This window comes from Octopus bimaculoides, chromosome 7 (assembly GCF_001194135.2).
Source record: "Octopus bimaculoides isolate UCB-OBI-ISO-001 chromosome 7, ASM119413v2, whole genome shotgun sequence".
Lineage (NCBI taxonomy): Eukaryota > Metazoa > Mollusca > Cephalopoda > Octopoda > Octopodidae > Octopus > Octopus bimaculoides.
Genome location: NC_068987.1, coordinates 65,262,455 through 65,276,315, shown reverse-complemented (window position 1 = coordinate 65,276,315; position 13,861 = coordinate 65,262,455). Strand labels below are relative to the sequence as shown.

The window sequence follows — 13,861 nt, the reverse complement described above, 5'->3', positions numbered from 1 at the left end:
GTATACTCTGAGCAAGGGAGCCTACTGCTCCGTAGACTCCCTTGCTCACAGTATACTGACACAGATCATGTGTCTGTAGCCAGCTAGAAAAGATGTTTTCCTGGGGCTAAAACGTAGTAACATCGTCCTACTTAGGACTGCACTTTGCGTTGGCAAATAGACTTTACTGTATATATATATATATATATATATATATATAAATCAATTTAGATTCATATCAGTTAATTTATTTATGTTACCGAACTGTTTAATGCTGGTGAACCTTCCAACTGTGGGGAAGTAAATTAACAATCAGCGGACGTAGATGAATGGGAAACTATAACCAGGGCTCTTTATTACTGAAGACTTATGATAACATTTATCATAAAACTAAAGAAATAGCTGTTAGATTAGGCAATCAAAATGGAGTAGAAGCTATGGCGAAGAAAGTTGCTTTTATAACAATTGAAGACCACGAACCAAATTTTCCCTCCATCCTCAAATATCGGTTAATTAACTAGGGAATGTTGGAGATGAGGTTGATAAGCAAACACCTGCTTATGAAGATTAACAACGATATAAGCAGAGTCTCTGAACCGTCTCTTTGGCATAGCATTAATGAGATCATCCCGTGCTTTAAAGTAACATCGGTAGAGTCAGAAAAAAAGCTTACGTAGTTCGATATTGCAGATATTTATCCATCTATGTAAAAGGGATTTCTGTTGTAAGGCACTCGACTTCGCCAGGAGCTACACTGAAATTAGCGATAGGAATACAGACATCATCATGCACATCAAAAATCTCTACAGTTCGACAAGGTTTCGGACCTTGCTCAAATAGACTGGCCTGAAAGTATTCGACAGTACTGATGTATGTGAGCTTTCATTTTAGATATATTTCGTAAGAAATTCCCTTCAACTAGGTTTAGCCTAAATAGGAACGATGCCCTGACTTTATTGAGGTGAACAACCGCACACCCGAGAGGGTCAGGAAGGACTTAATACCCTTAACCCTTGAGCTCAAAGTCATTATAAAGACTAACTTGAAAGTATCTAAGAATATATTATTTAATGTGTCTTTTGCCTTTTAAAAGCGCTAAGATGTGATTTCAGGGAAGATTTGGCAGATATTTCTAACAGATCGAGCGACCGTGTAGAAGGGTCACTCGCTTCGTAATGATGATAGTTGTAACTGTGATAGTGGAGATGATGATGATGACAACGACGATGGCGACGAATGCTTTCCTTCAGCTATCTTACAAACCATATAACGTAATCTAACGCAGGAACGTGTGTGGTTGCTCGACCTGCTAGAAACAATAGTCAAATCTCCTTCAAATCTTAGAAAAAGTACGGTAGGTTCGCCTCGCATAAACAAGACGGGATGATCGTAGCTAGAATGCTTTTGATCGTGTATCTACTCGATCAGAGTTAATGGTAGCTCGATCTGTTAAAACTATTAGTCAAGTATCCCTTCGTCGTACTCTTCTGTCATAAGAAAAATAGGACGGATGCACCGGATAAGGTAGTCACAGATATTTTTTTTTAAATATATGAATAAAATAAATAATGGTTTGATTACGGTTGGAACATCTTTGATCATAGATCTATTCTCTCAGAACTGACTTGGGGCTAAACAATAACAACTAAAGACAAACATACTCGGATATAAATTCTTGGGAACTAATATGATAGTTGTGATAGACAGCAAAGTTATAATCAAAGGGAAAAAATTACCAGAGACTTTTTTTGTTAACGAGTAACCTCCCTTATATAATGAATGGTCTTCATTCCAAAATTGTCGTCTTTCCGATATATAATCACCATTTTAATGTCCACTTTTTCCATGCTTTCATAGATCGGACGGATTTCGTTGAGGTAGAATTTTATGGTGGGATCTCCGTCATATCACTTACTATCAACTGTTTCCAAGCAAGGTAATATTTCCCCATGACCGGACGTGGAAACAAATGACACTGTCTCTATGACGGTGACATGCATTTGCAACGCATCTTTTATCTTTTACTCGTTTTAGTCTGCGGCCATGCTGGGACACCTCCTTGAAGAATTTTAGCCGAACTTATCTACCCCAAGTTTTATTTATGTATTTTTGTAAAGCCTGGTACTTATCTATGAGCCATTTTTGCTGAACCGCTAAGTTACGGGTACGTAAACACACCAATACCAGTTGTCAAGCGGTGGTGGGGGACAAATACACACACACACAAATATATACGAGGGAGTACTGAAAAGTTCCTGTCTTTAAGGGTATCACGAAAGGCCTGGTTGGAAGCCCAACCTTCCAAGTTCTTTTACAGGGCTTAGAAAAAGTGAAGAACCACTGCAATATGTGTGTGAATCTGGGAGGGAAATATGTTGGAGAAAATCATAATTATGATTTTATTCAGCATATTTCCCATTTTATTTTATCCAAAGCCAGTAACTTTTCAGCACCCATTCGTATACATATGCAAATTTCAGGTTCTGTCTACCAAATCCACTCACAATGCTTTGGTCATCCCGAGGCTATAGTAGAAGACAGTTGTCCAAGGTGCCACACAGTAGGACTGAACCCAGAACCTTGTACTTGGGAAGCAAGTGTAAATATTAGGTTAAAAAATACTTTGGGTAGAAAAAGTCGAAGGCTGTGATTCATATTGTTTTCTTTTTTTCGCGTGTTTTCTTTATTTAAGTGCATGTCCTCATACCTATCTCTTTTACTTGTTTCAGTCATTTGACTGTTGCCATGCTGGAGCACCGCCTTTAGTCGAACACATCGACCCCAGGACTTATTCATTGTAAGCCTAGTACTTATTCTATCAGTCTCTTTTGCCGAATAAAAACACCAGCATCAGTTGTCAAGCGATGTTGGGGGAACAAACAGACACACAAACATATGCACACACACACACATATATATATACATATATACGACGGGCTTCTTTTCAGTTTCCATCTACCAAATCCACTCACAAAGCATCGGTCGGCCGGAGGCTATAGTAGAAGACACTTGCCCAAGGTTCCACGCAGTGGGACTGAACCTAGAACCATGTGGTTCGTAAGCAAGCTACTTACCACAAGTCCATATACAGTTAAAATTTCTTAACGTTATGTTATTCCATCTTATTTCTTATGGTTGGTTTTAACTTTCATCCTTTCAGGCTCGAGTACTGGGATCAATGTAAATGTCTCCCCACACACACAGACATTGCTGGCCTTGTGCCAAAATTTGAAACTAATATTTCTGCAAGAACCAGCAGATATAATTGTTAGCATGCAATATTGCTGTTCAAACAAAGAATCCTTAGTTCTGACCAAGCTTTCAATTTTATTGTTTTCTTCCCTTAAAACTACAATATTTAACCCTTCAGCATTTAAACCGGCCATATCTGGCCCAAATATTTTACATGTTTTATGTTCAAACTGTCAAGATCCAGCCTTTTACACCTACCCTACAATGTCATATTAAATGTAAACATTGACATCATCAAAATCTCAAAGTTACAAGATAATGCATGATTAATTCAAAACAATGTGAATAAAAAAGCATTACATTAGACAGAGTAATTTGAATGCTAAAAGGTTAAAGTGTCAAGAGTTATTAACACAAGGCTTTATAAAGTTACCGACTGCTTCTTTAAACATCGTGATTCAGCTCCAACTTAAGTTTGTGTCATTTCATCAATCTTGTTTAATATTCTCAAATTTGAAGCTGGCAGGCTGGGAGAAACATTAGCACGCCAGGTGAAATACTTAGCAGTATTTCATGTGTCTTTACATTCTGAGTTCAAATTCTGCTGAGGTTGACTTTGTTTTTCATCATTTTGGGGTTGATAAATCAAGCACCAGTTGCATACTGGAGTCAACCTAATTGACTGTCCGCCCGCCTCCCTCAAAATTTTGGGCCTTGTGCCTAGAGCAGAAAAGAATATTCTCAAATTTAATCTCACCCCTTGTTTCCCTATCTTCCTCTGTTGCAGTGATTCTCAACCATCTTTTCGCCTATAGATCCCTTTCATTCCTATTTTACTCTCCTAGACCTTCATAACCATTCAATGTATATAAAAAAAAAAATCTCACTGTATTTTTATAATTAAATATTATTAGGAATTGTATAAAAAAAGTTGAATATTTGGTGTATTGTGGAAGTATAACCAATTTATTGATGATAAATTTTAACAACAAAATTTTATATGGACCCTTAAGGGCCATATGCACTCCAGTTGAAAACCACTGATCTATTGCAACCACATTTTATTATTACCTTACTCCTCTTCTGGCTTTACGTTCTGAGTTCAAATTCCACCAGGGTCAACTTTGCCCTTCATCCTTTCAGGGGCGATGAAATAAGTACCAGTTAAGCACTGGGGTTGATGCAATCAACTGACCCCCTCTCTTAAAATTTCATACCTTGTGCCTATAATAGAAAGGATTATTACCTTACACCCGAAGTTAAAATTCCACTGAGGTCAACTTTGCCTTTCATCCTTTCAGGGCCAATGTAACTACCTTATCCCTTCAAAAACTGCTGGTCCTGTCTCAAAATTTGACACCATTATTACTTTGCACCATATACTCCACTCAGTAGGTATTATAACTAGTCGCTTCCTCAACTTGCTCATATTCAGTCAAATTTATTTCTTTATTGCCCACAAGTGGCTAAACTTATATATTGTGCACCTTCTTCATTACTCTTAAATTTAAACTTCTCACCTGGCCATGATCTAAGGCTTATCTAACTGTAATAATAATTCCCACTAGGGACTCCGCGGTTTAATTTTTACTGCCTCTTTGAAATAATCTTTGATACCAATTTCAGTGACACCAGGTCACAGAGGTAACCAGTGCCATCTTAAGGCATGAGTACACTGGGCAGTTACCCAGGAACCTCACAGGGTCTAGGAGCTCAATTCTAATCTGTGTATGTTGTAATTTGCTGTCAATAAAAAATGGTATAGGGATCAGAGGTGTATAATGCTGTTAAGACAGCTTTGGTACTAATTGGATGTGAGTGTTTAAGAAAGAATAAAATTACATTTACATTCCAGGTTAATAATGAACAAAAACGAATAGGAAAAAAGAAGTTGAAGAAGAGAAAAGATGAGAGAAGAGTGTGGTACAGAGAGAGAGAGAGAGAGAGGGAGAGGGAGGAAGGATATTAATAAAGATAGAAGACTGTAGAAGGAAATAGGAATGACAATAACACAAACACAGGAAGAAAATAGAAGAGAAAGAGATAATAAAGACATAAAGAAAATAGAGAAGAGAGAAGGAGATGATAGAAAGACATACACAAAATACTGAATGTGTGACAGAGAGAGGGAGATGAAAAATCTTAGGAAATGAAGAACAATACTGAACCTGGATCAAACAGGTAACAACAAAGCCAAAAACAACTTTTAACTCACCTTTAATTTACACCTGTCCCAGCACACACCATCACCATATTACATTACATTCAACTTATTTACAAAGAGGTAAAAATCAAACATCCACATTCTTTCTAGATCCTCATCTCTTCATACTTTGTATTGTTGTTGTTGTCGTTGTAGTAGTAGTTGTAGTAGTAATGATGCTGACTGGGAAATGAGTTCATTTCAATTCTTTTATTTACTTTAAAATGTTTTAATAATGTCCCCAACAAAAACAAATATTTTGTGTGTGTGTGTGGTGTACATTTTCCCTCAGTTTGTACAACCAAACATCTAACACACACACACACATATATATGTCTGTGTGGACATGAATATATTTATGAGTGTATGTGTATATGAATACATTATGTATGTTTGTGCATATGTGTGTGTATATATACACACACACACACTTTTTGTTCATTTATCATCCATTTTCCCATGCTAGCATGGAATTTGGATAGAGGCAAGATTTTTACAACCAAATGTTCTTCCCGTCACCAACCCTTACTCATTTCTGAAGAAAGGGATGTTTTATTACATACACTCACATTTATATATAAATTTACACACACATGAACACACATGTAGGCATATATATTTATTATATACACATACATACACATATATAGACACACACATTTATATGTATATATATATACATATATCAAATATTATATTTTTGTTGAGTCATTCTCTTGCTACTCCCAAGTGTCACCTATGGGTGCACAGGATCTCTACTATAGAATTAAGTACCCTTTTTTTCCAACAGTTAACACTAAACAGATTACACACACACAGAAGATGGGTTGAGACCCACATCCTCCTCCTCCTCAGCTCTTGATTTATTTTCTAAGTTTTTACTCGAAACTTTCTCCACATGAGAAAGCTTACAGAAGAAGCGGAGGATTAAAACAACAACAACAACAATAAAACAGATACAAAGGTGGATGAAGATGAGAAAGAGGAGATCAAGATCAGTTTGAACAAAAGTCTTGTGTCATAATCCTTGCTCAGTCCACGGTCGATCCAGACTGAACAGATCTGTGATCAAAGGAGTTCTAACCATGACCATCCCATCTTTTTTTTTTTTGTGTATGTCAGGGACTTCATTGTCCAAAGCATCTTTCTTCATGAAACACAGTGGTGTGATTTAAGTGTGACCTGGCCACTACTTCAAGCAGGCCATGTGACCAAAATCGATGATGGAGAGTGACAGAATAGAAGGGTACTTTTAAAATAGAAAATAACAAAAATATTTTTTTTTTTAAATTAAGAAATTAGAAATATAACAAAAGTCTTTTGAAAGGTTTGTGATGATGTTGTTCAGCCCAGATTGGGCAGATCTTTTATCATAAGACATTCCAGCTGTGATCATCCTGTCTATTCAGGAGTATTCACGGTTACATTCTTTTTATTTTTCTAAAACAGTAGAGTGTGATATGAGGGTAACAGGCTGCAGTTTCTACTAGATTATGCATCCCTGATGATGATGGTAATAGAGATCAATAAGGAGGGTGGTGAGTGTAGGGCCACAAATACAGTGTGTGTGTGTAGGGGGTTATGTGAAAGAGAGAAAAAGGGATATAGAAAACAACTGACACATACACAGATACACTAATACAACTATGTATGCACAGATATACATACACAGAATCACAAACTCAGTATGTGTTGGTGCTTCTCACAAACTTGTATACAGCATCACGCACACACACACACACACACACACACACACAGGTACACCAAAATCAGAAACACAAGCGCACACAAAAATGCAACACACACAATTACAAACACAAAACAGAATATTTACTTCTATTAAAATATTCACTTTGAAATATATGATGAAACATCTCATCATTATCAATGTAAACCCCACCACCACCACTCCTATCCCCACCCTAACCATCATCACCATCACCATCACCCCTGCCAACCACCACCCTAACTATCTTCATCACCACCAATACACAGTTTCTTATTATTATTATATTTTATTTACAACCAACAGTTTATCAAGATGTCCTCTTTTTGTATGTGTGTATGCATGTGAGAGTGTGCATCTGTATGGGCATGTGTATGTGTGTGGTGGGATGGGCGTGGACATACCACAGAACCTCACCACCACCACCACTGCTCCAGAATGCCACCTCCACCACATCACATCACACTGTATCACAAAGTCCATCACCTTGACCAATCAAACTCCACCCACCACCACAACCACCACCACAACCACCTTCGTCCTCTACATGTCCATCAACACGACCACCACCACTATCACTTATCTCACCCTCCTACTACTATCCACACGTTAGGTAGATAGTTAGAGAGAGAGAGAGAGAGAATGGTAGGATGGTAAATGTGGAATAGTATCAGAGGTCAAAGTGTGCGAGTATGTGTGGAAAGAGTGAGTTTAGGGTAGGCAAAGGTGTAGCAGTACAAAAAAATGTATGTAAAAAAAAAATCTTTAAAAAAATTGGGGGGAGAAAGAAGAGGAAGAGAAAAGTCATTTCTCTTTCTTTTATGGGAAGGTGTTTTTTTTTGTTGTGTTTTGTTAGTTTTTTTTCTCCTTTTTTTTTTGTTGTTGTTTTCAGTTGAAGTGGAATTTGAACTGAAAACCTCCTCCACTTTCAAAGGGATTGAAACCCTGATGCCAGAAAGGTCCACCTCCATGTTCGTTCTGATTTTCCGGATCCAATGGATCTTCACCGTGATCAAACTTTTGACGCTTCTCTGTAAAAAAAGACAGGGAGAAATTATGAGTCACTTTAAATATTAATACACAAGCTGGCCCCGTGCCGTCAAAAATGACAGCTAATTGTAGTATTTTACATATAAATAGGGACAAAAGATAGAATATGGATGGTAATTCAAATTAATACACTTGTCAATGTTATCTAATGTTTGTATTTTGAGATGTGACACTGATCATCGTTTGTTACAAAAAGAACGCTGGTTCACACATACAAACATTCACATACTTTGTACATGCACACATATACTCACACAGAGTTGAAACACTGTTTGATTTTTCTTTTCAGCGTTGAATGTTCCCCATCTCACTTCCATTGCACACACACACAAACATTCACATACCTCCCTTTTACACACTCACATAGAGTTGAAATGCTGTTTGACTTTTTTTCACTGTAGAATTTCCATCATCCCTCTACCAAGTTTGCCATCACCCCTTCCTTCCTTATTCATCTATCACCCCTTCCTTTCTCATTCATATGTGACAGAGAAAAACACAAGAGTATTATTATAGTAGATACTCTGTGTCTGAGTCTGTGTTGTTTACCTGTATGTGTCTATGTCGCTTGTGTATGTGTGTATGTGTGTGTGATATGGGAAAATATGCATGTGAAAGTTTGTTTAGATGTGAGTATACATACGTGTATAAAGTGTAATCATTATCTTTTACTTGTCGCAGTCATTGCTTTGAGCTGTCAAACAAACTGACCTCAGTATATTTCTTTTAAGTCTGGTACTTATTTTATTAGTCCCTTTTGCCTAACCTCTAAGCGATATACAAACCAACACTGGTTGTCAAGTGGTGGTAGGGGGACAAACACACACACAATATATGATGGGCTTCCACACAGTTTCCATCTATCAAATTCACTCACAAGGCATTGGTTGCAGAAGAGCTAAATATTGATCACTCAGCAGCTGTTTAACATATGCATCAAGCTAAAAAGTCAAAAAGCATGACAAATGAGTGGTGTATTTTCTCTGTACATCTTTCTTCTGCACATCTAAATCAATCCATTTCCTATCAGGAATGGGAAATGTGATGCGAAAATCAATTCTGTATGACAACCAAAAGTGTTAAAGTGTTCCACATAGCAGCAGGACTGAGGTGAGGCACAAAATATGTTTGGAAACCAAAGCTGCATCAAAAATAGCTTATGGTTATTGTTTAGTAGTCAGGAAATGGAATCATTCTCAACAGCTTCCCAAATCCTGGAAAAAGCATCACAGCAGAAAAATGTTGCCAGGAAGCTGACAGAATTCATCAACAACTGCAACATTTACATCTAGTATTGGTCAATCAAAAGGGATTAGTTCTCTTTGACAACACCTGATCGTAAGCCATGCAAATGACTACAGAAATTGAACAAATGGGCAACAAAACTACCTCACCTAGCATATTCCCCAGACTTCTCTCTGACCAGCAAGTGTATATATACATGTATATATACACACACACAGATAAAATAGCAATGAAAATGGAGAGATTCTAACAAGGTGTTGCTGTAAGGCAAGACACTTGCTTCTAAACCACATGGTTCCAGGTTCAGTCCCACTGCATGGCACTTGGGTAAGTGACTTCTACTACAGCCTCAAGCCGACGAAAGCCTTGTGAGTGGATTTGGTAGATGGAAACTGGAAGAAGCCTGTCATGTGTATATAACTATGTGTGTGTGCCTTTGTGTCTGTCTCCACATTGACAACCACTGTTGGTGTGTTTACATTCCCGTAACTTTGCGGTTTGGCAAAAGACACTGCTAGAATAAGTACTAGTCTTTAAAAAAAAAAAGACCTGGGGTCGATTTGTTTGGCAAAAACCTTGCAAGGCGGTGCTTCAGCAATGACTGAAACAAATAAGAGAATAAAAGAATGGGAAAAGGGAAAGCTAAGTAATCTTTATATATTTCAAGCACAAAGGCCCATCATCAGAAGTGAACTGTTTAGGAATGTGAGTTTATGTAGATCCCACCATTTTGATTACCAAATGGGTAGTGGATCTTACTTTACATAGTGAATGTGGTAGAGAGAGAAAGAGAAAAAGAAAGTAAGAAAGAGAGAGAGAGAACAAGAGAGAAAATGTCTTGTGAGGTGAGAGATTGCTGGGGAGTGGATGTGAGTGTGAATCTATATGTGCATTTAAACATTCTTAGTGCCGTCATCAAACACTCACCAGGATTGGTCAAAACCTCTTTGGCAGCAGCAATATCAATGAAGTGTTTCTGTGCATTCTTTTTGTCCTCTTCATTATCATATTTATCAGGGTGCCATTTCACAGCCAGCTTTCTGTATGCCCTTAGTATTGTACGTTTGTCTGCATTCCTGGCAAAAATATTATCATAACATAGAGATTGTACAAATCTCTACATAAATTTAAGGCAGCATAAACTACGTAACATTAAAGCTTATATAAATCAATATATAACAGACTTTATACAAACACTTATAACTACAGTACAAGTTATGTAAATCTCCAAATATTGAGTAAAGAGTAAAGACCCCCTTCGGTCATGAATGACCATGGAATTGCACCTAGAAAGTTCCCTTCTGAGGTACCAGTCTTAGCAAGGTTGTTTACAGAAGACCAGCAGTCGCCTATGCATATCAGCCTCCCCATCTCCACACCATCAATGTTATCCGAGGGAAAGGCAAAGACCGATATAGCTTAGCACCAGTGACGTTGCAACTCATTTCTACAGTTGAGTGAACTGGAGCAACATGAAATAAAGTGCCTTGCTCAAAAACACAACACACAGCCCCGTCTGGGAAATCGAACTCACTGCCTCATGATTGTGAGCCCGACGCTCTAACCACTAAACACTGATCTTGCAGCATCTGCTATATAAATCTCCATAGATTAAAGTCATATACAGTCCTACTGTGTATTACAATATGCACAAATGCTTACAGTTATTAAATACTAGTAAAGTCTTCACTGACTACATGTGACACACAGCTATAGAGCTAAAGCTTATGCATATCTATAAAGTATATATACATTCTAAGCAATATAAATTCCTATAGATGCGTTTCAAACCTTTAGCATTTAATCCAGCCATATCCTGCCCAAATATTCTGTTTTATGTTAAAACTGATCAGATTCAATCTCTCACCTACCCTACCATGTCATTCTAAAAATATAACAAACATACCATCAAATTATTGAAGCTACAAGATAATGCATGATTAATTCAAAACAATGAGAATAAGTAAGCATTTGATTTAACAAACAAATCTGAATGCTAAAGGGTTAAAATACATCACAACCTATATAAAGCTATAGACATTTCTTCCTCTTCATTTGATGCACAATAGCATATACAAAATCTAACATCTACATTTTGACTTATACAAAAGCTTACAGAAGGGTATATAAACCTTTTTAGCTACAGTACAGACAATATAAATTGCATATATTCTATATGCAATTTGTATTGTCTGTACTGTAGCTAAAGAAGTTTATATATAATAACAGAGAGAAGAGGAAAAGAAAGAGTGAGCAGGAGACAAAGTAGAAGAGAGAGAGAAAGAGAAAGAAACCAACCTCCGTACACCAAGGATTTTATAATAGTCTCTTCTTTTTGATTGCTTAAGAATTTTTTTAGCTTTCTCCAGACCTTCTTGGACTCTATGTGATTCTGAGTCGATATTCTGTGCTTGTTGGTAATCGTTAACCGCTATAGAGGAATGAAAAAAAGAAGCTAAGTAGTCATACGGCATAACAATGAAGGACAAAATGTAACGAAAATGAGTATAGACAATATCCTTTTCTACTCTAGGCACAAGGCCCGAAACTTTTAGGGAGGGGGCCAGTCAATTACATCGACCCCCATCCCCAGAATGCAAGAAAAAAAATGGTCATGCCTGTTCTAGACCTTACAATGGACACTCAGTCATACAGCAAACAATTTCCTCTTATACACATCAGCTGTTTGCAGCCTTCATTGATCAAGCCACTTACCATCGTTGTACTGGGTGGCTTTAATATAAGCTTCAGCTCGGTCGCAATAAGCATCCACATTGTTAGAGTCTATTGTGAGAACTTCACTACACTTCTTGATTGCCTCTTTTTCAAAGCCAGCCTTTGTTAAAATAAAAAGAAAATATTTATATGAAAGTGTTTCACATTACAACTAATCAATGATTAACCTTTAACAACCCCTTTAGCATTCATATTATTCAGTGAAATGTAATGCTTATGTATTCACATCATTTTGAATTCATCATGCATTATCTTGTACCTTAGAGATTTCAATGATGTGATTCTTTACTTTTAAAATGACATTGTAGGCTAGATGGGAGAGGCCAGATCTGAACATAAAACAAGTAGAATATTTGGGCCAGATATGGCTAGTTTACCCTTTTAGCATTTAAACTGACCATATCCAGCCCAAATATTCTACCTGTTTTATATACAAACCAGACAGAACTGGCCTCTTACACCTACTCTACAATGTCATTTTAAAAAGTATGCAATTATCTCATCAAAGTTTTGAAGCTATCAGATATTATATTATTAATTCCAAACAATGTGCATAAAAAAGCATTACATTTGACAGAGTAATCTGAATGCTACAGAGTTAAATGTAAAAGGGTTAATATGACAATATTTAAACAACAGATATTGAAGCAAAGCATGTGATTTACACGGCATGGAATAAGAGACTAATATTTTGAGCAGTAACCGTTCATCTTTAATTCCTGTAATGGGAATTTATGCACTTGACTCTTGAGAGCTTAGATTCCCATCATCAGCCTCTGTATGGTAACTCAACCTACTAGAAATATCAACCAAACTTTCCTCAAATCACATCCTACAATTTATTAGACCTTTCACTTTGCATGAGCAATTTTCTTTAAGGTAAACAATCTACTTATATACACTGTGTTAGCCAACATTTGCAAAAGTGCTGATTGTGGAATCAGCTTGGACTTTTAATCCCCACTTATCTGATGTGTGTATGTGTACATATATGTGTGCATATATGTGTGTGAGAGTATATATATATATATATATATATTTACATATATGTGTGTGTATGTATATTTATACATGTGTATGTTGTACATATGTATATTGTGTGTGTGTGTATATATGTATGTATGTACACTGACGGTGCATGGCTCGGTGGTTAGAGTGTTGGGCTCACAATCATGAGGTGGTGAGTTTGATTCTCAGACTGAGCTGTGTGTTGTGTTCTTGAGCAAGACACTTTATTTCATGTTGCTCCAGTTCACTCAGCTGTAGAAATGAGTTGCGAAGTCACTGGTGCCAAGCTGTCTTGGCCTTTGCCTTTCCCTTGGATAACATTGGTGATGTGGAGAGGGGAGGCTGGTATGCATGGGGGACTACTGGCCTTCCATAAACAACCTTGTCCCTCAGAGGGACATACACACACATGGTCATTCATGACAGACGGGGATCTTTACCCTTTATATATGTACATTATACACACACACACACACACAAAAATTGAGACTAAAAGAGAAAGAAGGTAGGTAGAGGTGAAATGGAAATGCAAGGAATTAATGAAAACAAAACAAAAATGTCAAACAAGAATGCAAAAGACAGAAAATAGTCACTTACTTTAGAATTACAATGACAAAGGAAGGACTTGCCCTTTAGAATAAATTGTTGATTTTTATTCTCCATTTCGAGAATTTGATTAGCTTTTTGGATACATTCTTCATAAGATTGCGAGTTTGCTTGTT

The 13,861-nt window shown here is 37.0% G+C and overlaps 1 protein-coding gene across 1 annotated transcript in view; it reads right to left on the bottom strand.

The window, feature by feature from the left end:
- Positions 1-6,692: 6,692 nt before the first annotated feature.
- LOC106872831 (dnaJ homolog subfamily C member 3) overlaps positions 6,693-13,861 on the bottom strand; it is a 31,704-nt gene continuing 24,535 nt past the window's right edge. Inside the window, exons 8-12 of the mRNA XM_014919957.2 lie at positions 13,737-13,855; positions 12,111-12,231; positions 11,694-11,826; positions 10,323-10,471; positions 6,693-8,131 (exon numbers count right to left, since the gene is read on the bottom strand). Coding sequence (XP_014775443.1) covers positions 7,989-8,131; positions 10,323-10,471; positions 11,694-11,826; positions 12,111-12,231; positions 13,737-13,855 — 665 coding nt within the window. The 3' untranslated portion in view covers positions 6,693-7,988. The remainder of the gene's footprint in view (positions 8,132-10,322; positions 10,472-11,693; positions 11,827-12,110; positions 12,232-13,736; positions 13,856-13,861) is intronic.